Raw genomic sequence first — 23,740 nt, forward strand, 5'->3', positions numbered from 1 at the left:
GTCCTCTGCACTTTGGGAAGACCCAAGCGCATGGCTGGCAAAGTGCTGCTTCCTCCTTAACGTCTGTCCTCACCCCTTGCCTTTCCCAGTGAAGTCAGTTCAGTTGGAAGTTGGCGCCTTACACTCCTTGCAGCAGGTGGCATAATTGGCTCTCTTTCTCCCCATTTTATTCTCACAACAATCCTGCGAAAACGTTTAGGCTGAGAATGGTGACTGGCCCAAACTAAAATTCTCAAGATTCTTTGGGGAAAATTGTGTTTTAAATGTGTGGTGTGTGTATACAGTCTTTGTGAGGTACCTTGTCAAAAGCTTTTTGAAAATCCAAGTACACTATGTCAACTGGCTCACCTCTATCTATATGTTTGTTGACATTCTCAAAGAACTCTAAAATGTTAGTGAGACAGGACCTGTCCTTGCAGAAGCCATGCTGGTTCTGCTTCAGCAAGACTTGTTTTTCTAAATGATTTGTAATTCTATTCTTTGAATTACAGTGCTTTCCACCAGTTTTCCTGGGATCAGCTGTTAAGCTAGCGAGCCTATAATTTCCCACATCTTAGGGACAAGATACATATTTTTGTTAGAAGATCAGCGATTTTACCTTTAAGTACTTTTGTGTAGATGCCACCCGGACCTGATTATTTGCCAATTTTAATTTTGTCATTAAGACCTAGATCTTCATCGGTTGTCACTGCTATTTGTCTCAGTTCATCAGAGTCCCTTCCTGTGAAAATTAGTTCAGCACAGGAACAGATGCAAAGAATTCATTCCGCTTCTCTGCAATCTCCTTATCTTCCTTTAGCACACCTTTGACTCACTTGTTGTCCAAAGGTCTAACTGCCATCTGATCTGTACTGATTGGTAGCAGCTCTCCAAGGTTTCAGAGAGGGATATTTCCCAACCTTACCTGGAGATGGTGGAGACTGAAACTAGGACCTTTTTGCATATCAAGCAGACGCTGTACCAGTGAGCTATGCCCCCTTCTACACCATTCCTTGCAACTCAGTTTGGGGACCACTGCGCTAGATGGAAAGTGTCAGGACATCACCCACCTTCCTGTTGGATGTTGTATCTGGCGCAAGCAGATGCCCAGGATGCAGAACAGTATAGTGACAGGCTAGATGCCAGTTGAAGCAATGAGCCAGACAAGTAATAAGTTTTAAGAGTCACTTTACTGACAATAGAATATATCTCAAGCTCTCTCTCTGTACAAACTCCTCGACCCCCACACCAACTGGCCAGATCTGCCAAGTCTTATAGATAAGGCCAGCTGGTTGCCTTGGATACTTGTCCTTGAGATCTGCACGGACTCTGAGCGTCTTGGCCTTGTAACTCTGCTGTGGAAAAATACATTCAGGCACTCTTTCTTTGCCAACATTTTTTAGCTTCACAGTAATGCTGAAGAGGAAGATGATGATGAGTATACATATGAAGTCCCTCCAAGTGAAGGCCAGAGTAAAATGGTGGTTCCAACCAAGGGCCAGGAGGCTGTGGAGAGCTTGTATCTTGGTAAGCTGGAAAGGGTGGGCAAGCATCTGGAAATGTCATCATAGAATTGGTGTTGGAGGGGACTCTGTCCAGTCAGTGGAGCTCTGGAGTCGTCATCCCTTTCAGGAAAGCATTCTGCGAAGTTCTCTATGCTGTTTTGATTAGCAAACTGGTTAACTGCAGGTTAGATGATAATGCCATCAGGGAGATTCACAGCTGGTTGGCAAACTGTACTCAAAGAGTACACATCAGTGATTCCCTGTCAAATTAGAGGGAGGTTTCAGGCGGGGTGTTGCAAGGCTTTGTTCTGGGCCAGGTAATTTTCAATATTTTATCAATGGCAGTGTACACACCGTACATATAAAGCACATGGCAGCCCGCAAATAATCCTGGGAACTGTAGTTTATCCCTCACAGAGTTGCAATTTCCCAGCTCCCTTAACAAACTACAATTCCCAGGATTCTTGGGGGGGGCAAGTGTATCAAATGTATGGTACATACACAACCCAAAGGATTGCAAACCTTTTGCCCTCCAGAAGTTGTTGGACTCCATCTCCCGTCATCCCTGACCATTGGCCATGCTTGCTGGTGCTGATGGGAGTTGCAGTTTAACAACAGTGAGGGCCACTGGGTCCTAAGCCATGACTTAGATGAAGGGGTAGAGGAAATTCTTATCAGATTTGCTAATGACACAAAACTGGGAAGGGAAGGGTAAGAGGGGGACCCAATAGCGCTCTCAAGGGCTGTCACGCAGTAGAGGGCAAAGACTTCTCTGCTGCCCCAGAGGGCAGGACTAGATCTTTTATGGGCTTAAGTTACAGCTGGATATATTTTGGATAAACATTAAGGAGAACTTCTTGACAATAGGGGTGGAGGAGAAATTCGATTTGGTTCACACTGAAAGGTGAATCACCCTAATTTGCACCTTCCAAAACAATATGCAAATGAAAATACGATCATCCTTCAAAATTCTCACTTCTCTGAATAAATGCATTATTTTAGGGGAAATCACATTGCAAAATGTATATAAGGCAAAATTGCATACAAATCACAAGTATACTAAGATAAATTAGTACAAAAATGCTGAAGAGTTTTCAAGAGGACTTTCCTTTTTTTAATTGCAAGTTGATGTGGAAGTGTAGAGAACTGAACTCAAGATGGAATAATGAGAAACAGAGATGGACAGATTTGCCTGTCCCTACTTGACAATAAGAGCAGTTTGACAATGGGGCCAATTAGCTTGAGGAGTTGCGGACTCCCCCCCACTGAAGGTCTTCAAGCACAGGCTGTTGAGGACCTGTGTCTCTGGACTACATGGCCTACAGCTGCCCTTCCCCATCTTTGGATCCCCAGATGTTGTTGGACTACAGTTCCCATCATTCCTGACCATTGGCCATGCTGGCTGGGGCTGATGGGAGTTGTAGTCCAGCAACACCTGGGGACCCAAAGGTTGGTAACAGCTGGCCTACAAGACACCTCCCTGCCCTAATATTCTATCGTACAGGGAACAGGATGGACTGAATGATCTCTGTTGACCAGGAAGAGGAAGGGCAGAGTTGGAAGGTGCTTGAGAGGGAGTCACACAGCTGGGACTTGTGATCAGTTCCCTCTCAGGTTGTCTCTCTGTCTTTAGATCACCCAGTCCTGAGGCGCTTCTCTGAGCCAAACAACCTCCTACATCCAAAGCCCCGTCTGGTGAGTGAGTGCATATGCAAAACGGTTATGCTCTCTGTGCTAGGATGAGGATAGCTAGGAGATCATCCTTGGCCTCATCTCCACCTTACATTTAAAGCAAGATCATACCACTTTGAAAAGTCCTGGCTTCTGTGATGCATCCTTCCCTGGCTCTCCCTGTCAGGTTCCTACCTGCGCGTGGCTACTGCCTGTCACTAGGCACCACCAGGGACTCCACCAGTCCGGACCGCACTCTCTTATGGTTTACCTATCCGCTCTAGCACAGATCTCAACAGATCCCCCTGCTAGGCAACCACCAGTAACGTCCCAATACTAGTATTCCCAGAGACTCTGAATACTGGTATTGTTATTCTCTTCACCGCTGCCACCATTTGTTACAGTTCCCCTTCAGCCTTGGTCATTACCTTACCCTCCCTTCTGGTCTGTGAAACCCCAGCCAAGGATCAGGCCTTTGGTAAACCAAATTAAGTATTTATTACAGATAACAAAGCTAACAAGATTAACAAGATTTCTTCTTAAGGCACATAAGCATATGGTTTTACTCAATATTAATCCGAACTCCACCTCCCTCCTTCTCCACTCTCTCCTGGCAAACAACTGTCTCAAACCCCACCAAGCAACCCACTCTTTCTCTTCTCCCCCCCAGATTCCACTCTCACTCTTCCTTTTATACATTCAGCCATTTTAAACACTCAGCCAATCATCTCGCATTCTACTGCCCATTCACTCCCCCTCTTTCACTCCACTTACCATGTATCTTCTAAAACAACAACACTTACCATATATACATTAATATAGGAACATCACAGCTTCCCCCAAAGAAGCCGGGCACCTGTCGTCTGTTAAGGGTGCTGAGAGTTGCCGGGAGACCCCCTCTTCCTCCCAAAGAACTACAGTTTACAGAGTTCTCTGAGAAGAAGGATTAATTGTTAAACCACTCTGGGAATTGTAGTTCTGTGAGGGGAAGAGGGGTCCCCTAACAGCACCCTTCCCAAACTACTCTTCCCAGGATTCTATGGAGGAAGCTGTGGATGTTTAAAGTGGTATAAAAGTGCTTTAAATGCATAGTGTGGATGGGGCTCATTCTGGCTAGTTGTCAGGACATGAGGGGGAGGGGGGAATTGTGTGCTCAGCATATTTAATGATTATTCTACTTTTTTTAAAAAAAAAGTTAAGAAATGATATCCTTCAGGGTCAGGATGCACTTGGTGCATGCTCGAAGACACTCTGCCCTTGGTTTCTTTTTTTTAAAATTTGCTTTGCACAAGCATTGGAAGCTGCAGGGCTGGCCTTGCTATGGAGCAGGGTGAAGCCACCTGCTTATGGTGGCACCTTGAAGCAGGGTAGGGGGTGGAAATAGACGAAGGCAGGAACTGGTGCCTAAATGGTGCTGTAAGACTTAAAAGAGTTGGCTCAGCTAGAGCAGAAGGAGTCCTATTTGGCCTCTGTTGCAGGCAGCAAAAAGTCTTCAGCCAGTGGTGGGAAGCTGTCTCTATACTGAGTTAGACCATTGGTCCATCTGGTCCAGTACTGTCGATACTGACTGGCAGTCACTCTCCAGGGTTTGAAGTGGGAGTCTCTCTAAGCCCTATCTTGAGACGTGGGATATTGAACCTGGGACTCTTCTGCACTCAAAGCAGATGCTCTGCCACTGAGCTATGGCCCTTCCCAAAGGAACATGGGAAGCTGCCTCCATACTGAGTCAGTCCTTCTAGCTCAGTCTTGCCTACACTGATTGGCAGCAGCTCTCCAGCATATCGTTCCATATTATTAGTTGTTCTGTGATGCTTCTCTAATGTTACCAACTTATGGCCATCTGGAGGGATGCTCTTGTGTTGTAGAGCAACAAAAGCAGGACAAAGAATAAACTGGAACATTTGGGGTAGGAAAAGCTTCAGGATTTCAGCAGGGACATGTATTGATTGGAAACAAAGCAGTATGTCTGCCCCAAAACCTTTGCAGGCAGAAACAGTACTAAAAGCTGGATCCTGTCAAGCCAGCCTCCCCAACAGGGGTGTAGTGGTCCAGGGTCTCAGGGGATCTTAGACCCTTTACTTTTTGGGGACCAGGATCACTATGTCTCCAGCATCCTGTGAGCCAATCAGCATGAAAGGGGAGTGTGTTAGCCACTGAGAAGAGTCTTCTAACATGCTTCCTTGTCCATTCCTGATGATTGGCTCCAACTAGAGTGACAGGAAGTGAAAGGAGACTCTTTTCAGCAGCCAACACTCTCCCCTTTCATGCTTATTGGCTCCTGGAGATGTCTATTGTGGGAGAAGGCATTAACAAGGATCTCATTCTCAACCCTGTAGGAAAAAAGGGGGAAGGGGTGTCACTAACATGAAGAGACCCTGCACTTCTGAATCTGCCACCACATTACTGCTCCTCGCTACCATGAAGAGCACAAATAATCATGACTGCACAATAAAAAGAACATCTAGATGTCCCCTAAGTAGATGCCAAGCATAATTAAGATTTCTCTCATGCCTTGCAGCTCCTGTCAAAGTCCGGAACAGATGGTGGAACCGAGGAAGGGATGTTCAACCTCCTGGCCATTGAAAGAGGTCAGAGGAAGGCGCTGTGTTGAAAAGTTGGGCAAGGGGAGGGGTGTGTGTGGATAAAGCATGATTATGAAAGGATTGTTATGGGATGATTTGCATGTCTGAAAGCTGGCCAAGCAACGAGTCTAGCTGGAAGGGCTGGGCTGGTGGCGGGGGGAAAGTGACACAGTGGGAGACAGACTGGCTGAGAACATAATACTGTAGGCACGCCTGTGCCCGATGTTAGAGGGGCAGTGAATCCACTCCGGGTTTTAGTCTGAACTTTCACACCTTGGACAGCTTCTTGAAATTTCAGACTAAGACATGGAGCAAATTCACTGCCCCACTGATATTGGATCCACCAGCCTCCACTGCTGACTGTGCCACTTTCGGGATTAAGCATCTGAGCGCAAGGCCTTTCTTCATCTGTTCCACAGCAGCTAAGAGACTAATGGCTGCAATCCTACTTACCTAGGAGTAAGCCCCACTGAATTCAATAGGGCTTACTTTTCTGTGTAGGCATGGTTAAGCTTGCACTGTAAGCTGTGGCCCGGGATATTCTCTGGTTAAATGTCACCATGAATTTGCTAGATAGCCAAGTTATTCAGTCTCAGCCCCATATCTGTAGTATGCCTATGGGAGTACTGCCTGCCTTACAGGGTTGTTAAGAAGATGAGAAGTGCCTACTCGAAAGTGCTAAACATTTTTTTAAATCTGAGATGTGATGGTGCAAGCCTAGAAGCCCTCAAATCCTGTGTGCAAATAACTTTGTGATGTGTAGAGAGCTCTCTGCCCATGCTCAAAAATGATGTAGGTCTTTCCTTTGCAGCTCTGAAAAAAGGGATGATGAAGCAATCCCTGCCGCCGCCGCCGTCGTCGCCGCCTCCTCCTCCTCCTCCTCCTCTCTCAGCCCGCCGGGTATCCCTGCCAGTCCTGGGTCCCTCTGCATCCCAAGCTAAAGCTGCCACCAGCAGAGGTATGTGGAATGGCTAGCGGGCTGTGGTTCGTTAACTCTTGGCCGAATTTGAATCTATGAATGAAGACTTTGCTTAAATAAGCTACTGTTTCAGTTTTCTTGAGCCAGGCAGCTAAGAGGATTGGCTGGCTAGTTCAAATCAATATGTAAAACTCAGACCCCATTTTATATCTAGAGACCTTCTGCCTGTTGGCTCCTTGTCTCATGAATTAGACTGCAACTCCCATCAGCCCAGTGGTGTCTGGTGCCCAGCCAACTCATCCTAGCTTTTCTTCCGTCCTCCTCCCTGCTGAGTTCTACAAGGGGCAACAGTGAGGCAGAGGAGGAAACTGACAGGCAGTGCTGCCCCCTGGACTGGCTGTAAGGAAGAAGGTGGGGGGGTGGCTGAGGGCAGACTGGTGGGGCAGGGCCCTACTCAGTAGTGTAGTGGCAAATTCAGAAGTGCGGGCTCCCTTCATGATTGTCACAGCCACACACACCCTTCCTTTTGTTTGCTGCTGGGTTGAGAATTAGATCCCTTGTTAATGCCTTCTCCCATAACAACATATGTCCCTAGGAACCAATAAGCATGAAAGGGGGAGAGTGTTAGCTACTAAGAAGAGTCTTCTCAGTGGCTGACTCACCTTCTTTCATTCTGATAGGCTCCAGTCAGCAAAAAAGGACAAGGACATGTATTAGAAGACTCTTCTCAGTGGCTAACACACTCCCATTTTGTGCTGATTGGCTCATTGGATGCTGGAGACATAGGGACCCTGCTGGGACCCTGCTCCCAAAAAAGTAAGGGGTCTAAGACCCCCTGAGACCCTGGACCACTACACCTCTGGCCCTACTGGACTAGTCTCCACTGAAGTGTTGCCCCATTTAGTCCTGGGAGGGTGCAGGTTTAATTGGGTAATACTTTGCGAATGCCCGTGATGTGATAGATGGGAGAGAGAGGTGACCTACGTTTGAGGAGGGTTGCCAGAAAGCTTTTTGGTTTTTTTGACACCACCAGTGGTGAGTCCGATCCATTAGGGCAAATGGGGCACTGCCCCACCAGCCTCAGTCAGCCCCAGCCTACCCCCACCTGTCTGCCTTCCTACTTGCAACCAGCCCAGAGGGTGGTCCTGGCTGCCAGCTTCCTCTTCCTTAGCCTTGCCCTTGTATAACTCAGCAGGGAGGAAGATGGGGACAAAACTAGCATGAGTTGGCTCCGCCTGTCACTGTCTCTGGCTCCTCCTACTGTTGGGCTCTGCTTTTTGCCCTGCTAGTCTCAAGTGGGCACCAGCCACCATTGGACAACTCCCATTACTGGGCTGATTGTTGTTGGTGCCTCTGTATAGCTAGTCTTTTAACAGCTATGCAAAGGTTTGGTTTGGTTTTAATTAAATGAATTGTTATTTGGACATTCTTGAACTCTTGCTATTACATGTTTGAGATGTACTGCTATAGATATTGATGAAATGCTTACCGGTTATTTTTACGTACTGCTGTTTGTTTACTTTGCATATTGGGAACAGCCTTGACTACAAATCTCCTCTGTGGAAAGGCAGCACATCAATTAAAGTGTAATCCAGCCTTTGGCAGCCTGGTGTCCTCCAGATGTTTTGCACTATTAGGGCTCATGCCACATCCGGAAGTGGGTCAAGAGAAGGGCCTGGGGCCTGGGGGAGAGAGGGAGAAAAAATAATTGCTGCTGGCTGCTGATTCTTGTCATTCTTTGTGTCTCTTTACAGATCTTTTCCCAGCTGTGAAAGATAAGGTAACTAAGAACCCACCAACCACAGACACTTTCTGTTCATCCCGAATGTTTGCTGCTTCAGATTACTGCCCCTGGTTGGTGCACTTGCAATAAAGGAAACGGTTGCATGTGACGTTCTCCTTGTGGTGGCTGTTGTGCCGGCTGGTGCCCATTGGGACTGGTGGGGCGGAAAGCAGAGAGCCCAACAACAGGTGGAGCTAGGGCCAATGGCGGGCAAAGCCAACTCATGCTGGTTTGTCTTCCTCCCTGCTGAGTTCTGCACTGAGACTGGGGGGGGGGGGGAGGAGGAAGCTGACAGCTGACAGCTAGAGCACCCCCTGAACTGGATAGAAGTAAGAAGCCAGGCAGCTTGGGGCTGACTGAGGTTAGTGGGGCAGTGCCCCGTTTGCTCTGATGGACATGGCTGGAGACAGGACTGGCCCAAGCCATTTTGGTGAAGGATAAGATGGCACTCCCTCCCCATTCCATGAACAGAAGCTGACCAGCCTGGCAGTTAAATCTTGCTCCAGCACTGATGAAAGGACAGAGTTCTCCACTGCACCTGAGGCAGTGGGCTTGTTTAAGGGAGCCAGTCAGGCCGTATTGCATGCACAGCTTATCCTTCAGCACAGGGAGGAGCTTAGGAGGAACAGCCAGATGGCTGCTGTTGCTTCCGCCCTGCATCTGACGCCTGAGACAGTCACCTTATTTTGCCTAATGGTAGGGCCGGCCCTGGCTGGAGACAAGAAGTCAGAGCAAAGCAAGTGATTACCTTCTGAGTGGTCCAAAGTCTTGGTCTCTTCCTCTCTCTGTTCTCCAGGAGGAGTCCCAGGAGGAATCCATCTATGTGGAATGTGAGCCTACAACAGGTGAGGCACCTTCTTCCTTTGGAGTCCTTCCAAGCAGAAGTTCCCCAGTTCATTCCCTCTCGTCCCTCGTTAAAAGATCTCAAGTGCCAGGTGATGGGAAAGTCCTTTTGCCCTGGACCATGGAGAGTAGTCCTCTCTGCTAGTTACAAAAGTGGGCCTTCTCCATGGCCGTGCCCAGACTCTGGAACTCCTTTCCAATGGAATCTCATCTTGCACCCTCACTGATGTTTTCCTGCCAGTAGGAAGTCTCTTTTATTTAAATAGGGCATTTGGCCACTGAGCTGATTTCTTTTTCTCTGTTGCTCTGCAATTTAATCTGATTTGTTTTACTTTAATTAGGTTTTTAACTGCCTGGCTTGTTGTTGTTGTTATATCAGCTTCTGATTTTTATTCTGATGTTGCTTATTTGTTATGTATTGGATTCCATGGTTAGCCAACCAGGGCAACTGCTTTGCATGCAGAAGGTCCCAGGTTCAATCCCTGGCATCTCCAGCTAGGGCTTCGAGTGTTCCCTGCCTGAAACCTTGGAGAGCTGCTGCCAGTCAGTGTAGACACTACTGAAGAAGATGGTCCAAATGGTCTGATGCAGTATAAGTCAGCTTCATATGTTCCTAAGGCATGGAATACATGTAATGAATAAATGGATGGAGGGATGGTCTGATTTAATTGGTGTAAGGCTGTGTCAGATGTTCCACAACGGTGCTAGATGTCTGTGCCCAGCAGAAGGTGACTTGTTCTACACCTGTGCACAGAAATATGCTCAGCTTCAGCCTGCCATCCTCCCTTAGGCCTGATCCTCTTATTTTGTGTTCCCTTCCAGCCTCCATGCCCTGCAAAGTGCTTCCTTGCCCAATCCCAGCTTGCCCTCTGAAGCGGACCAGGTGAATGTGTCCCCCCCCCGAAGTAAGGGAGGAGGGATGATGTGGGATCTAGGCCCTAAACATGACAGGGTTTATGCCACACCACAATCTCTCTCTTCTCTCTCTCATATGTTAGGCCTCAGATCTCCCCTTCAGGACCCCAGAAGGTGAGTACAGAGGACAGCCTAGGGAAGCACAGCAGGGTGTGGGATGAGGAAGATGGCTAGGGGATGCCTCAGCGGTTGAGCTTCTGGTTATTTATTTTTATTTTATTTTTTGCTGATGCAGGCCGTCACAACTCACGATGTGCCAAAACAAACTCAGCTTAACCTACCTTGCAGGGTTGTTGTGCTAGAAATATTTCTAGTGTCTTGAAGCTTAAGCTGCTAGTCAAGGCATTTTTCTGTTTAAGAAGACTTACCTTGAAGTGTGACCCAGTTCATTTTAAGGAATAATAATTTTGCAATTGTAGAAATGGATTTATTGTGTTTTGTTTACTGAATTTGCAATATTTTTTATAGTGGTTTAAAACCTTGCAAATAGAATAAATGGAATTTATTATGCCCTGCCAAGTACTTGATGAACACCCCTCCATCTCTCTCCGTCTGTCTCTTTCTCTGAGTGTGCACACAGCACAGAAGGCAGTAAAACCAGATTTTAATCAAGCCTCTGGTGGACTACCTTATAGGGCCAATGTTCTGTGTTTGATGGCTCACAAATTATGGAGCCCCGTGTTGAGGAACAGGTTGCTTGGGAGAGTGGGATGCATGGGGCTAACCCTGAGTAAACTGCTAGGCGATAGGTAGAGATATGGGCCAGGAAGTGAAAACACTCTGCTGTCATTCTCTTTCCAGGTCCTCGCAGAGAACTTGCCTGAGGGTAAGTGCCACACCATGAAGCCTCTACATCAGCCTTTGCCAGCCTGGTGCCCTCCAGATGTTGCTGGACTCCAACTCCCATCAGCCCCAACCAGCAGGGCTGCGTGGTGCCGAGGCTGAAGGGAGCTGTAGTCCAACAACATCTGGAGGGCACAAGGATAGGAAAGGCTGCTCTGTATTCGGCCTGTGGTTTTTCTATATATATATTGTGATAGGTTTGGGGGGGTTAGTCTGGATACCATCTTTGGGGTCCCCTCCAAGCTTGTGGTTTCATATCTGTGAGATGGGCGTCTGCAGAGACTGCTAAAAATGATCAAACAAGTCTCTGTTGACTTAATGGCTCTAGCCAAGTGTGTAAGTATCTCTTTGCATGACTAAAGAGTAGAGGTGACTGGTTGCTGCAGAAGCTGCTACCTAGAGATGCTTCAAGAAGGGGGCTAAAGGAGGCAGTAATATCATACGGGAGAGTAAGAGAAAAACAGACCAAGGGTTAGTCTTGGCTTTAACTGGGTTAGGAAGAGACACAGAGCTTGATTTTTGTACTGAATCCAAAGTTATGGCTTTGGGGACCCTCCCCCTAGAAACCTAATGGGAGATCTGTTGGGGTATTAATGCTATGAGACCTTCTTTCTGATGCTCGCCCTGAATATATGTAAATAAAACCATATTTCACGAAGACACCACCACTGTCTAAGGATATGAAACCTGAGGTATGTGCTGGCACTCCTGAAATCTTTCAGTGCCCAGAGATTGGGATACACATAATACAGTATGTGAAAAGAAAAATAGTTTTTTGACTTTGCAGCCTCTCTGTGCCTGGCACCTTCACTGTAGTTTTTGGTGAATGCTAAAGACACATCTCTTTACCTGACATTTGGCACTTGAGATGTATGTTTTCAAGACACGCCCTAGTCCTGTGATTGTAATTCATTTTAATTTTTTTTTAACACTGAATTTTAAACTGCTGTAACCTGTCCTGGAACCTGTTTGTGAAGGGTCAGTGGGAGGGTGGTGATGATGATAATCCCTCCCTGCATTCTTGCTGGATCTCATGCATGTTTTTAACATGCAAAGTTGTTTTGTTTTTTACATGTGGAATTGTTTATTACATATGGTTGTTTTTAATTGCTTTTATTGCTGAAGATGCTACCCTGATGTGACATTGGTAATCTTTGCCTATGCAGTGTAGCGCAGAAATCCTGAAGTGTTCCATCTCTTTCAGATGGGTGCCTGAAGAGCGGATCCCTCCCAGATGTGAGCATGAAGATTTTGCATGAGAGCTCCTTACCTGACAGTCCTCTTGTGAGCAGAGTAGTGGTTAATGTTTAACCTTCCTTATCCCCTGAGAGCGGAGACACATGTAGCTGCAGATGGACACGGGGTGGTTCAAAACGGCAAAGAGTCTTGCAGCATCTGAAGGACTAGCATGTTTATAACAAAGCATAAACTTTTGTGGGCTAGAACAGTGCTTTGCCAACATGTACCTTTCGATTTCTTCAGTGATTTCTTCCTCTGCAAAAGTCTTCTGTTGTTCCCCCCCCCTCTGCCTTATTATCAGGGCACTTGAGAATTTGTTTAGAATTTTAGGGCGGTTAAGCACAGTGGGGAGGAGAGCCTGTCCGGGAGTCCAGAGTCTGTGAGTTCAAACCCCCGCTGGTGTCTCCTGGGTATAAAGGGCCAGCTAAAGATCACCCCCACAGTGAGTGGCTCAGGGGTTACGTGCCCTGCCAACTGTGCAGCCGTGGGCAAGCTGCATAGTCTCAAGGAGCCCAGTTGCCCCCCAGCTGGCAGCTTGTGCAGCTGTGGCAAGCTGAGCAGGCCCTAGCCAGCTGGGGAGGGCTAGCCTCAGAGGGAGGCAATGGGAAACCCCCTCTGAATACCGCTTACCATGAAATCCCTATTCATAGGGTAGCCATAAGTTGGGATCGACTTGAAGTCAGTCCATTTTGAGCTTATATTATTGTGTCTTTGAAAAGATGTGAGGCTGTCTTGCATTGATAATGTTGACCTAGTGCACAGGTGGGGAACATTTTTTCAGCCTAAAACAATTTTCTGGGGGCCAAATGCCAGTGGTAGGCAGTAGGATTGTGCACTGGATTCAACCAAGGCCTGAGCCAAATCAGGCCCATTCAGAGGGTTTGGGGCCTCGGCTGAATCAGGTACAAACAGCCACAGATCATTAGAGGTCAGGTGAATGACCCAGAGCGATCAAGGGCTGTCGGGGCAGAGCATCCAGCAGGAAGAAGGCATAGCTATTGCTCTCCATCCTTCCTGGACTGCTCCTGCAGGGTGCAGGGTGCTGTTTTGCAAGCCAGCATGGCACAGGACTGATGAATGGATGTGTGATGCTGTTTTGCAAGGGACTTTCCTGCAGGAAACAGGACCCCGCAGGATCACTCCCTCGGCTCAACAGCTGATGAGCAGAGGGAGCAATTCTGTGCAGAATTGACCTTGCTTTAGGTTGGGGGGGGGGTTAGGGGATGCAAATCTTACCTCTCCCCCTCCCAGCTGTATATTTAATTAGTATATTTACTTCCTAATTAAACATTAGCCCCACCCCTGAATTTATTTGGGAGTGGCTCTAAGCCAGGGCAGGTGCTCCCCAGTTTGGCCCAGGATGGCTTGGCCTGTTCCCCCCCAGATTGGAGCCATGGGGCAGATCTGGGGGTCTGTGCACAGCCCTAGTAGGCAAAGCCAGAGGCAAAATGTGGGTGAGGCCAGAGGCTTAAGTGAGCAGACTAATGGATGTGATACTTACCTTGGTACATTAGGCTACATTCCAACCACAAACAAGTCAGTGGTTTCTAAACACTCACTTCCCTACCACTCTCCATCCCCCATCCAGGCAAGCAAGCATTACCATCACAATTCAAGGGCACATTCCAGGCAGGGAAAAGCCCTTGAGAAGGGCACAGAGGAGGACCACAGAGGGGTGAGTGTGCCCTGGTAGAGTCCTGTGGACCAGAGGGAGAGACCTAGCTCCTTGCATTCGGCTGCTGGCACTGAAATTCCTCACCCCTGCCCTAGTTATTATAAGGCGTTCACATGCACACACACATCTATATTAGGGATGTTGGACAACTCCAGAAATGGGGGTGTAAATTGCTGTGATTCACATGTTCGTCAGAGGTCAGAAATGGAAATCACACAACCGAATACAAGCAGTATTTGCCATCATTTTTAGTCTGCAAATGTTATATAAATAATTACATTATTTTATGTATTGTTTTTTTACTTTCCCTTGCATTGAAATTGATTACATAATTAATTATTTTTATTTTGGCCATAGTAGATAGTGAGATGAACAACACAGCTCTTAGTGGAAGCCAAACTATTGTGGAAGAGAAACAGTGCTGATAGCAATGAACACAAGACAGGACAGAAATCACTGCCTCCTTAAATTTTTATATATCACATACATGTGTGTGTGTGCATGTCAGTGTAACCACAATCTTGTTTTGTTTTGTGGTTTCTTCTTTTTTTTTACAGTTGAACTTTAAAACACCCATGAGTGAGTCTCTGACCTTTGCTTTACTTTATATTCATTTATTTTACATTCGTACTCTGCTCCTTCAACTGGAGCAAAGAGCAGTTTTTATACATGGTTCCCAGATGGCCTCCCATCCAGGTACCTGAGAGGGCAAGTCTTCCATGGCTTCAGCAATAACCTTGCCACCTCCACACTGAAATCTAAAATGGAACCCATAGGTTGAGGTCTTCAGTGACGGTGGAAAGATATAGAGCTGAATAGAAATGTCAGTTTTGGTTGTATGGAAAGAAGGTGTGTCCTTACAATTCCCCGTGTTCCCGGTGTTTACACTTGTCTTACCACCCCTCTTACATTCCCTTAGGATTCTGGCATGCAAAACAAGGCCTGGTATGCAGGCAGCTGCGACCGACGTACGGCTGAGGCTGCCCTCCTACGGTATAATAAGGTATGGGTTTATGTCCCCAAAATTGCCCTGTGGTACTGCCACAAAACAGCCACTGTTCTAGGAGTAGTAGAGTACAGTCCCTCTGCATTTTGGAGCCATGAAATCTCCACTGTGCTCACCAGCTTAACTGGCTGCAGCTCACTATAAACTTGTGGCCTAGCAACGGTGGCTTGAATGGTCAAGAATCCAGATTGCTGGGTGTGAAGATGAGACTGGCAGAGATCCTGCTGTGACCAAAAGTGAGGTGGCCAACATGGAAGACTCATTGGGCAGGAGATGACAGATCATCTGACCCACTGGGCACAATCTTTTTCTGCTTAAGTTTCACTGGCTAGCAAAAGCTATGCAAAAGTGGAGGAATTTTCCACATCAGGCACCCTTGGGCACACGCAATGCAGAGGGGCGTTTTTCAGAATATGTGGCTGGGACTTTCTGCAATCAGTGCTAGTCCGGCCACAGCAGGAATAGCGTGTCCAGTTCTAGTCACCACATTTTAACTGGATGTTAGCTGGAGCACAGTGCAGGGAGCATATCGCCCGTGCTTTATCGACTCCACTGGCTCCCAATTTGTTTCTGGGCCCAATTCAAAGTGCTGGTTCTGACCTTTAAAGCCCTAAACGGCCTCGGACCAATGTACCTGAGGGACCGCTTATGCCCATATGCACCTGCCTGGGATTTAAGATCATCTGCCTCTGGTCTCTTCTACATGCCTGGAGTGAAAGATGCTAGATCAACAGGCACGCGGGAGAGAGCTTTTTCAGCTGTGGCCCCCAAGCTCTGGAATATCCTACCCCAAGAAGTTTGCTCTGCTCCCTCCCTGTTGGTTTTCCAGAGACTTCTGAAAATGATCTTGTTCCAGAGAGCCTTTGGGAGGGACTGAAGGTAGAGCCTGACACTGATTTTATGCCTTCTATGTTAAATTTTACCTTTGTAGTCCCTTTAGTACTAATCCCTATATATATATATGTGTGTGTGTGTGTGTCTGTGTGTATATACACACACACACACACACACATATATAGTATTTTATGTATTTTATTTTATGTATTTTAATTTATTTTAATGTTTTTGTGATTTTACTGCTTACAATTTTATTATGTACATGTCTGGTTTTATTTTTGTAAGCTGCCCTGAGTGCCCTATTATAGGGTAGAAGGGCGGGATAGAAATATTTTAAATAAATAAATAATAATAAATTTTAAGAAGGGATGGAGCTCATGGGTACAGCATCTGTTTTGCATGCAGAAAGTCCAAGGTTCAATCCCCGGAATCAACAGGTAGGGCTGAGACACCCTTGCCTGATCCCCTGTAGAGTCAGTGTTGACAATACTGGGCTAGATAGATCTGAATAAGGCAGTCTCCTGTGTTCCTAAGGACATGGACCAACCGGAATGTGTGCAACAGTGGGCAAGCCAGATGGTGAGGGGTTTGGAAAATAAGTCCTATGAGGCAGGGATGAGGAACCTGGAGCCCTCCAGATGATGTTGAACTCCAGCTCCCATCAGCCCTGGCTAGCATGACCAGTGGCCAGAGATGAAGGGAGTTGTAGTCCAACAACATCTGGAGGGCCACAGGCTCCCCATCCCTGCTATAAGGAATGGTCAAAGGAGCTAGATATGTTTAGCGTGGAGAAATATAAAGGTAGAGATGTGACAGCAGTCCTCAAATATCTGAAGGACTGGCATGGAACCACCCAAGGGGGTGGAAATTGCAGGGAAGCAGATTTCAGCAAAACATTAGAAGAAATTTGCCTACATGAAGAGCTGCTCGGCAAAGGAGCTGACTGTCTTCAGAGATGGTGGGCTCTCCTTCGCCGGAGGTATTTAAGCAGAAGCTGCACAACCATCTGCCCAGGGGTGCAGTAGCTGCATCCCAAATTTTAGACCTTGCAGTGGGACTAGATTAGAGGTTCTTAACGTATGTCCATAGGGGACCCCTAGTGGGCCCATGGATGAGTTTCAGGGGGCTGTGAACTGGCCGCAAAAAAAAAAAAATCAATTTCCAATGCAGTAAATTTAATTGGATTTATTTGTTTATGTGGCTTCATAGCTTTCAGCAGATTCTCCAAGGGGTCTGTGACCCCAAAAAGGTTAAAAATCACTGGGCTAGGTGATCTTCCAACTCTGTGATTCTATAACCCTGCTCCATAACATACCTGGCACAGAGATGAATTCCTGCCTGGGTTGTTGATTATGGCTAGGCCTGTGTCTAATTGTGGAAGGGTGGGGGTGGGAGAAAACTTATTTTGATTCCAAGGTGCAGGTTTTCAATATGCTTTCTCCCTTAACATTAATTTCTCCATCCTCTTCTCTTATGAAAGGATAGCGCCTATATGGTGAGGCAGAGCTCACGGCAGGGTTGGAACCAGCCATTCACTTTGGTTGTGCTTTTCAATAATCACGTCTACAACATCCCCATCCGCTACCTGGAGGGCAGTCATCAATACATGCTTGGCAAGGATGGCAAGAGCCACAAGAAGGTCAGTGCCTGAGCTGTCGTAGGGCATGAGGGAAGGGCCATAGCTCGATGGTACAGCATCTGCTGTGCATGCAGAAGGTACCAGGTTCAATCCCTGGCATCTCTGGGTAAACTTGGGAGAAACCTCCATCTCTGAAATCCTGAGGATATAGACAGAGCAGACCTAGGGAAATGAATGAACCTAAGTTAATCATGTCCATTGACTTCAGTGGGTGTACCCTGAGTAGGACTAGCATTGAATACCACCCCTGGAGAGCTGCTGCCAGTGACCTTAGACAATACTGAACTAGGTAGACCAATGGTCAGCCTTGTGTTACAACAGGACCTTGAACTTCCTCATGAGCAGAGCTCACTAGAAATCCAAGTCCCCAAAAAGAGAGCAGTAGAATCTTTTGCTGGAGTTAGCCGCACGTCACCCCCAGAGCATGTATAATTTTACCCTTAACCCAATAACACATACACTGAAAGTAAAATAAAGAGTGGTTTTATTAAGAGGAGGAACAAGGAAAAAAATATTGCAGTATACAGTTGCAGTTAACAATGAGCAGCTTTCTAACTATTATTCATTCATTCAACAACACTGGATAGACTAAAGCAAAGAGACTAGCCCTATAAACACTTTCACATTAAGCTCACCCACACAGAAAGAAAGAAAAAAGGAAAGAAAAAGGCCCAGATAGTTGCATATACCTTTCCTGGAGAGTTGTTTCAAGCCTAAAACTGAGAGACCTTTCGTATCTAGCCCAATGAGCAAAAGCTCCACCCTTTGTAACCAGCGCCAGATTTGAAAGTTCTCACCCAAATCCATAGCTCTGAAATTGTCCCAAAGATGCTAGCGTGCGTTGATAAGAAAAGCAGTTGTTGCAGCCCCCCAGAAGATGAACTGAACTCCCCTTCTCACTCCTCATGTTTTATACCTTTTCCTAACTAAACTGACCCCAAAGTAAATGTCTCCAGGAGGATGTGGACCCACTCATTTCCTGATAAGTTCCCAGATAATAGGTGTGATCTCCCTGCTGTAGATTCCTGATGATTCCCCAAGGTTAAGATTATCATAATCCTTGTGTCAAACAGTTTCTTTGTTTGACAGGAGTTTATCCTGTCTTCTCCAAAGGCTTAGAAATGCACAACACCTCCTAGTTTGAAAGGAGCTATTCTTACTGGGTGACAAATCCAAATTTCCATGGGAGTCAGGAAGTCTATACCTTCAGGCATTGCAAGATATGTACTCAGAGGTCACAGAGGGGCTGTTTCCCAGGAATCTTTGCTGTTGCAGGCCTTTTCAAACTCTGGTTCACTGAGATTAAAAATTCCAAATATTTGATACCTCATAACACTTGGCACTAAGATAGGTTTGTTATGCGTGTATATTGCACTAAAGGTAACCCAAGCTGCGCAAGAAGTTGAGCTGAACTCTGTAACCTGTGTTTATCATGCTTTTCATTTCAGTGAGGATTGTGCAAAACTACTTTCCAGCAGTGCTTAATTTCTTTTTATGGCACAGATGCTGGAAACCAAGGAATTTTTATTGAAGGGTGGTATAACAGAAGATGTATGTGACTCTAAAGTTGACAATGAGGACATTGAACTTGTCAAGGATTATCAATACCTCAGCACAGTCATTAACCAAACTGGAGACAATAGTCAAGAAATCAGAAGAAGGCTAGGAATGGGGAGGGCAGCTGTGAGAGAACTAGAAAAGGTCCTCAAATGTAAAGATGTATCACTGAACACTAAAGTCAGGATCATTCAGACCATGGTATTCGTGATCTCTATGTATGGATGTGAAAGCTAGACAGTGAAAAAAGTGGATAAGAGAAAATCAACTCATTTGAAATGTGGTGTTGGAGAAGAGCTTTGCGGATACCATGGACCGCAAAAAAGACAAATAATTGGGTGTTAGAACAAATTAAACCAGAACTATCACTAGAAGCTAAAATGATGAAACTGAGGTTATCATACTTTGGACACATGATGAGAAGACATGATTCTCTAGAAAAGACAATAATGCTGGGAAAAACAGAAGGGAGTAGAAAAAGAGGAAGGCCAAACAAGAGATGGATCGATTGGGGTGGGGTGCTATCGGATGTTCTGTCTCAGGCAGCAAAAGGTTCGCGACTGCTCTGATCTTCTGAAAGTTGAATAGAATGTTTAATCTCCAAATGGATCTGGTTGTACCTATGATAGAATAACTAAACACCTCAGGTCCAGGGTGTGGTCTGAGATGTAGGGATCCTCAAATCTGTCAATTTCAGTTTTTCTCAGTTTCTCACTTTTACAATCTTAAATTTAGTCCGACTCATTTCTGCATCAGTTTGCAATTTTTTGAAGCTTTTCTTATTTAAAAAAAATTTTTTTATGTGATGAATACAAACATTACATGTGCCATACAAACTCTAAGTGATAATACAGATATTGGTAAGAATATAATTATAATGCAGCAATTATATTTCATATCTTTTGAAATATAGGTTAAATAATTACTATTCTTAAACATGCAAATTATCTCTAAAAATCTATTTTAAGTGTTATTAATCCAAGAAAAGCAAACATTCATTTGCATTTTTTAAAAAATCCTCATGAAAATTCCTCAGCCATTTTAGTGCTAAATTTCTCCTAACATACATGTTCTTTGCATGCAATTATGACTCTGATATACATGTTTTGCAAGCAATTTTATCCAATTGCAAATCCAAACAATTCATTTCTGTATGTTACTTTCATGAATATGTGCCTTTTCATGCCAAAAGGCCCTCTGTGGCGCAGAGAGGTAAGCGGCGGTAGTGCAGCTGAAGCTCTGCTCATGGCCGGAGTTCGATTCCAACAGAAGGAGGAAGTTGAATCTCCGGTAAAAGGGGTCGAGGTCCACTCAGCCTTCCATCCATCCGTGGTCGGTAAAATGAGTACCCGGCATATGCTGGGGGGTAAAGAAAGGCCGGGGAAGGAACTGGCAATCCCACCCTATATAAACGGTCTGCCTAGTAAACATCGCAAGACGGCACCCTAAGAGTCGGAAACGACTCGCACTATATGTGCGGGGACACCTTTACCTTTTATGCATCCTTCCCCATTGCATATGTATTGTTGTACACATTTTGGGGTTGTAGAACTGCACAGCAAAAGTCAGAAAGAGCTGCATTTTGGTTTGTGTATTGTTTCCAGAAATGTGAATTAATTAAGCTGTCAATAAAATGTGAACTGAACTGAACTGACTTTCTGTCCTGTCCCTAGTCTAAGGGCACATAACACCGGCCATCTTGCTGATGCTAAGGATGCCCAGATCCAGTCAGTGTCTGGATAACTTGCCTGGTAACCCCCCATGCACATCAGCTAGAACTCCATGGCAGAAGAAAGGCAGGATATAAATGCACTAAATCAATAAGCGTTTCTCCCACTCAGGGCACATCCATACCATTCATTTAAAGCACTCTTATACCACTTTAAGAGTCACTGCTTCCCCCCAAGAGTCCTAAGAACTGTCATTTGCTAAGGGCCTCCTAACAGCTCTCTGCACCCTTAACAAATCACAGTTCCCAAGATTCTTTGGGGAAAGTCATGACTGTTTAAATTAGTGGAAGAGTTCTTTAAATGTATAGTGTGGCTGTGACCTCAGTCACCCTTAACTGAATCCAAAGTTAATCAACCTCCTGAGGCAATCATCTTGTGACTATTCCCCTGATTTCAAAAAGCGGGTGACTTGAGGAACAGAGAGAAACTGACCTGTTCCCTGTTCTGCTCTTTTCCTCATCAGCTCTTCGACAGCGTTTCCAGCATCATACAAACCTACACAGAGCATCCCTTGGTGTTGATTGACGGCAGTACTTCTGCCAAGGAGCAGACTTGCTTATTGTTCCCAGTGAAGCCATGATGACTTTGGTGCCTGGAAAGAGTAGTAACCAGCCACACTAAGAGATGGACTTTATTCCTCACCTCTGGCACTAAACTGCTTCATTTTCTAGCCAGACCAAAACAAGGCCAAAGTATCAGGACTCAGCGTGGTACCCTGGCATTTTGCAAAAGGTTCTGGTGAGCTATTTTTCATTGTCCTCCTTGCAGCAAATGGCGAGGGTGCTTGAACTGTGAAAATATTCCACCAGAAGTGACATGTAGAAGGAAATTAACTTCTAATATTAAAGGGCTGCGGAGTGGAAGCTGGAGTTTAACAGGGATTCCCACTGAAGGCACCAGTTCTGCTGTTTGTTTTTTAAATAAAACTTGCATGTACTTAATTAGGGAGGCCAGACTTTAGGTTTGTTAAATCTACTTGTTTTTTTTACTAGGACCCCAAGATCTGCCTACCAGAGCCAGGCACAAAAGATATACAGATAGAATTAAAGAATTACTGTAGCAGCTTACCAGCGTTTCAGGTAGGGGATATTCCCAGCTGTACCTGAAGGGACTGAATTGGAGGCCTTCTGCATGCAAAACAGATGCTCTACCACTGAACTGTGGCCCCTTTCCCCAGGCTCCTTCACTAATACTTTTTGAGTGTAACTTGTACAATTACTAGTCAATTACAGGGATGCAATGAAAAGCTCTTAAATCATTGCTTGTTTCTTAGGCCACATACACACCACATGTTTATTCTGCGATTATTCCAGTTTAAACAGTTCATGCCTTCACCCAGAGAATCCTGGGAAGTGTCGTTTATGAAGGTGCTGAGAGTTGTTAGGAAACTTCTGTTTCCCCAAAAGTTCCCACAGTTCTCTGGGAAGAAGGCCTGTTAAACTGCTCTGGTCATTGTAGCTCTGTGGGGAGAATAGGAGTTTCCTTCCCATGGGCTATGCAGCTCTAGTTTATTTCAATGGCTTGCACTGGAGAGGCTTTTAGCAGATTGTTCTCCTAAGAAAGTGAGACAGTCTGGATGAGGAGTTCAGGAAGGCTTTGTGTCTCATACTGTGAGATAGGAAGGGATGCCATTTACTCACAAGGCCTGGGGAAAGGGAGTTGGCATTGTGTCATGTCAACACAGAGCACAAATCAATACAGAAACCCTTGACAGCAAGAGTGGCTCACTCCCAACCAGCAACTGCAGGCTGTAGATTAGCAAGAAGTAGAATAATGGGAGAACAATTGCATTCCATAGTGAGTCATGCTCAGGAATGACTTTGTTTATGTTTCTTGGAGAATGTGGAATCAAGCAGATCAGGGCTGCATCTATGACCAGAGGAAGATAATCTTCTGCCACTTGAAGATGGACTTTGCATTTTTGAAAGTTGCATTTCCTCCAGTTACTAGGTCAGGGGTCCCCAACTTTTCCAGGGCCTGTGGGGACACATTTGGAAATCTAAGAAACTTCTGCGGGCACCACAAAATAACCATTTCAGAAAAGAAAAACTGGCAGTGCTCAGAAGCCTCCTACCCCCAAAATAGGCAAAACACACACATTCTTCCAATACAAATAAAATACAGACCAAAAGGGGGGGAAAGAAGCAGACATGCTTTTTTTTAAAAAAAGTCAACCCCCTTCCCGCCAAGCTCTTATTATTGGAGGGGTAGGGGGGCTTGGTGGGAATCTGGACTATTGAAGGGCCATAGCTCAATGGTGGAGTATCTACCTTGCATGCAGGAAGGTCCCAGGTTCAACCCCTGGGATCTCCAGGTACGACTGAGAGAGACCCCTGCCTGAAACCCTGGAGAGTGCCAGCCAGTCAGAGTACATAATACTGACCTAGAGGCATCAGTGATCTGACTCTGGATAAACAGCTCCTATGGCTCTGTCTTTTACCTAGTATATCACTGAAAATTCATCTCTGGCTTTCCTAATGTAAAGGCTGCCCTGTTTCTCTTTACTTCTGTTCTCTGACTAACCAAGAACCCCTGTGCTTTGCTGAAAAAGGCAAGGAACAGATCTGGATAACAGCCAGGCTTTAGGTTTTCAAATTCTGGGAGCAGCCATTGCTTCTTTATTCCAGAATCCTCGATTTGTAACCTGATATTGGTAGCACCTAGCGGAGACACCTAGATCTATTTTGTATTTTTTTTGTTCCTGAAAAGCGCTTCTTGAGAAACTGGTTTCATTTTGAAAATAAAAGCTCATTGAAGGTTGGTTCTGCATTACCCGGCAGTGTGTCCATTTAAAAACAGATGTAGGCTGTCCCAGCAATGGGGGGGGGGGTATTCATACTTGCCCAATGACATTGTGGGTGGGGAAGAGGTGTGGTTAACCTAATCAAGGGGAGGGTTTTCAAATGTGTAAATCAGGTAACCACACCCACCTTTGTGAACAGTAGGATTTAGAATCAGTCTGGATTGGAAGCAGCATGTTGAGGATGAGCATGAAGGATTCTGGTTTGAGAAAAGCT

General features: G+C 45.7%; 1 protein-coding gene across 1 annotated transcript in view; it reads left to right on the top strand.

The window, feature by feature from the left end:
- Positions 1–23,428, top strand: part of LOC133368435 (SH2 domain-containing protein 6-like) — a 33,541-nt gene extending 10,113 nt beyond the window's left edge. The window contains exons 3-15 of the mRNA XM_061592681.1: positions 1,383–1,506; positions 3,118–3,179; positions 5,674–5,743; positions 6,549–6,695; positions 8,411–8,436; positions 9,236–9,284; positions 10,105–10,165; positions 10,281–10,311; positions 10,999–11,023; positions 12,245–12,276; positions 14,874–14,957; positions 17,278–17,436; positions 21,187–23,428. Coding sequence (XP_061448665.1) covers positions 1,458–1,506; positions 3,118–3,179; positions 5,674–5,743; positions 6,549–6,695; positions 8,411–8,436; positions 9,236–9,284; positions 10,105–10,165; positions 10,281–10,311; positions 10,999–11,023; positions 12,245–12,276; positions 14,874–14,957; positions 17,278–17,436; positions 21,187–21,303 — 912 coding nt within the window. The 5' untranslated portion in view covers positions 1,383–1,457 and the 3' untranslated portion in view covers positions 21,304–23,428. The remainder of the gene's footprint in view (positions 1–1,382; positions 1,507–3,117; positions 3,180–5,673; positions 5,744–6,548; positions 6,696–8,410; positions 8,437–9,235; positions 9,285–10,104; positions 10,166–10,280; positions 10,312–10,998; positions 11,024–12,244; positions 12,277–14,873; positions 14,958–17,277; positions 17,437–21,186) is intronic.
- The last annotated feature ends 312 nt before the right edge of the window (positions 23,429–23,740 follow it).

This window comes from Rhineura floridana, chromosome 12, assembly GCF_030035675.1.
Source record: "Rhineura floridana isolate rRhiFlo1 chromosome 12, rRhiFlo1.hap2, whole genome shotgun sequence".
Lineage (NCBI taxonomy): Eukaryota > Metazoa > Chordata > Lepidosauria > Squamata > Rhineuridae > Rhineura > Rhineura floridana.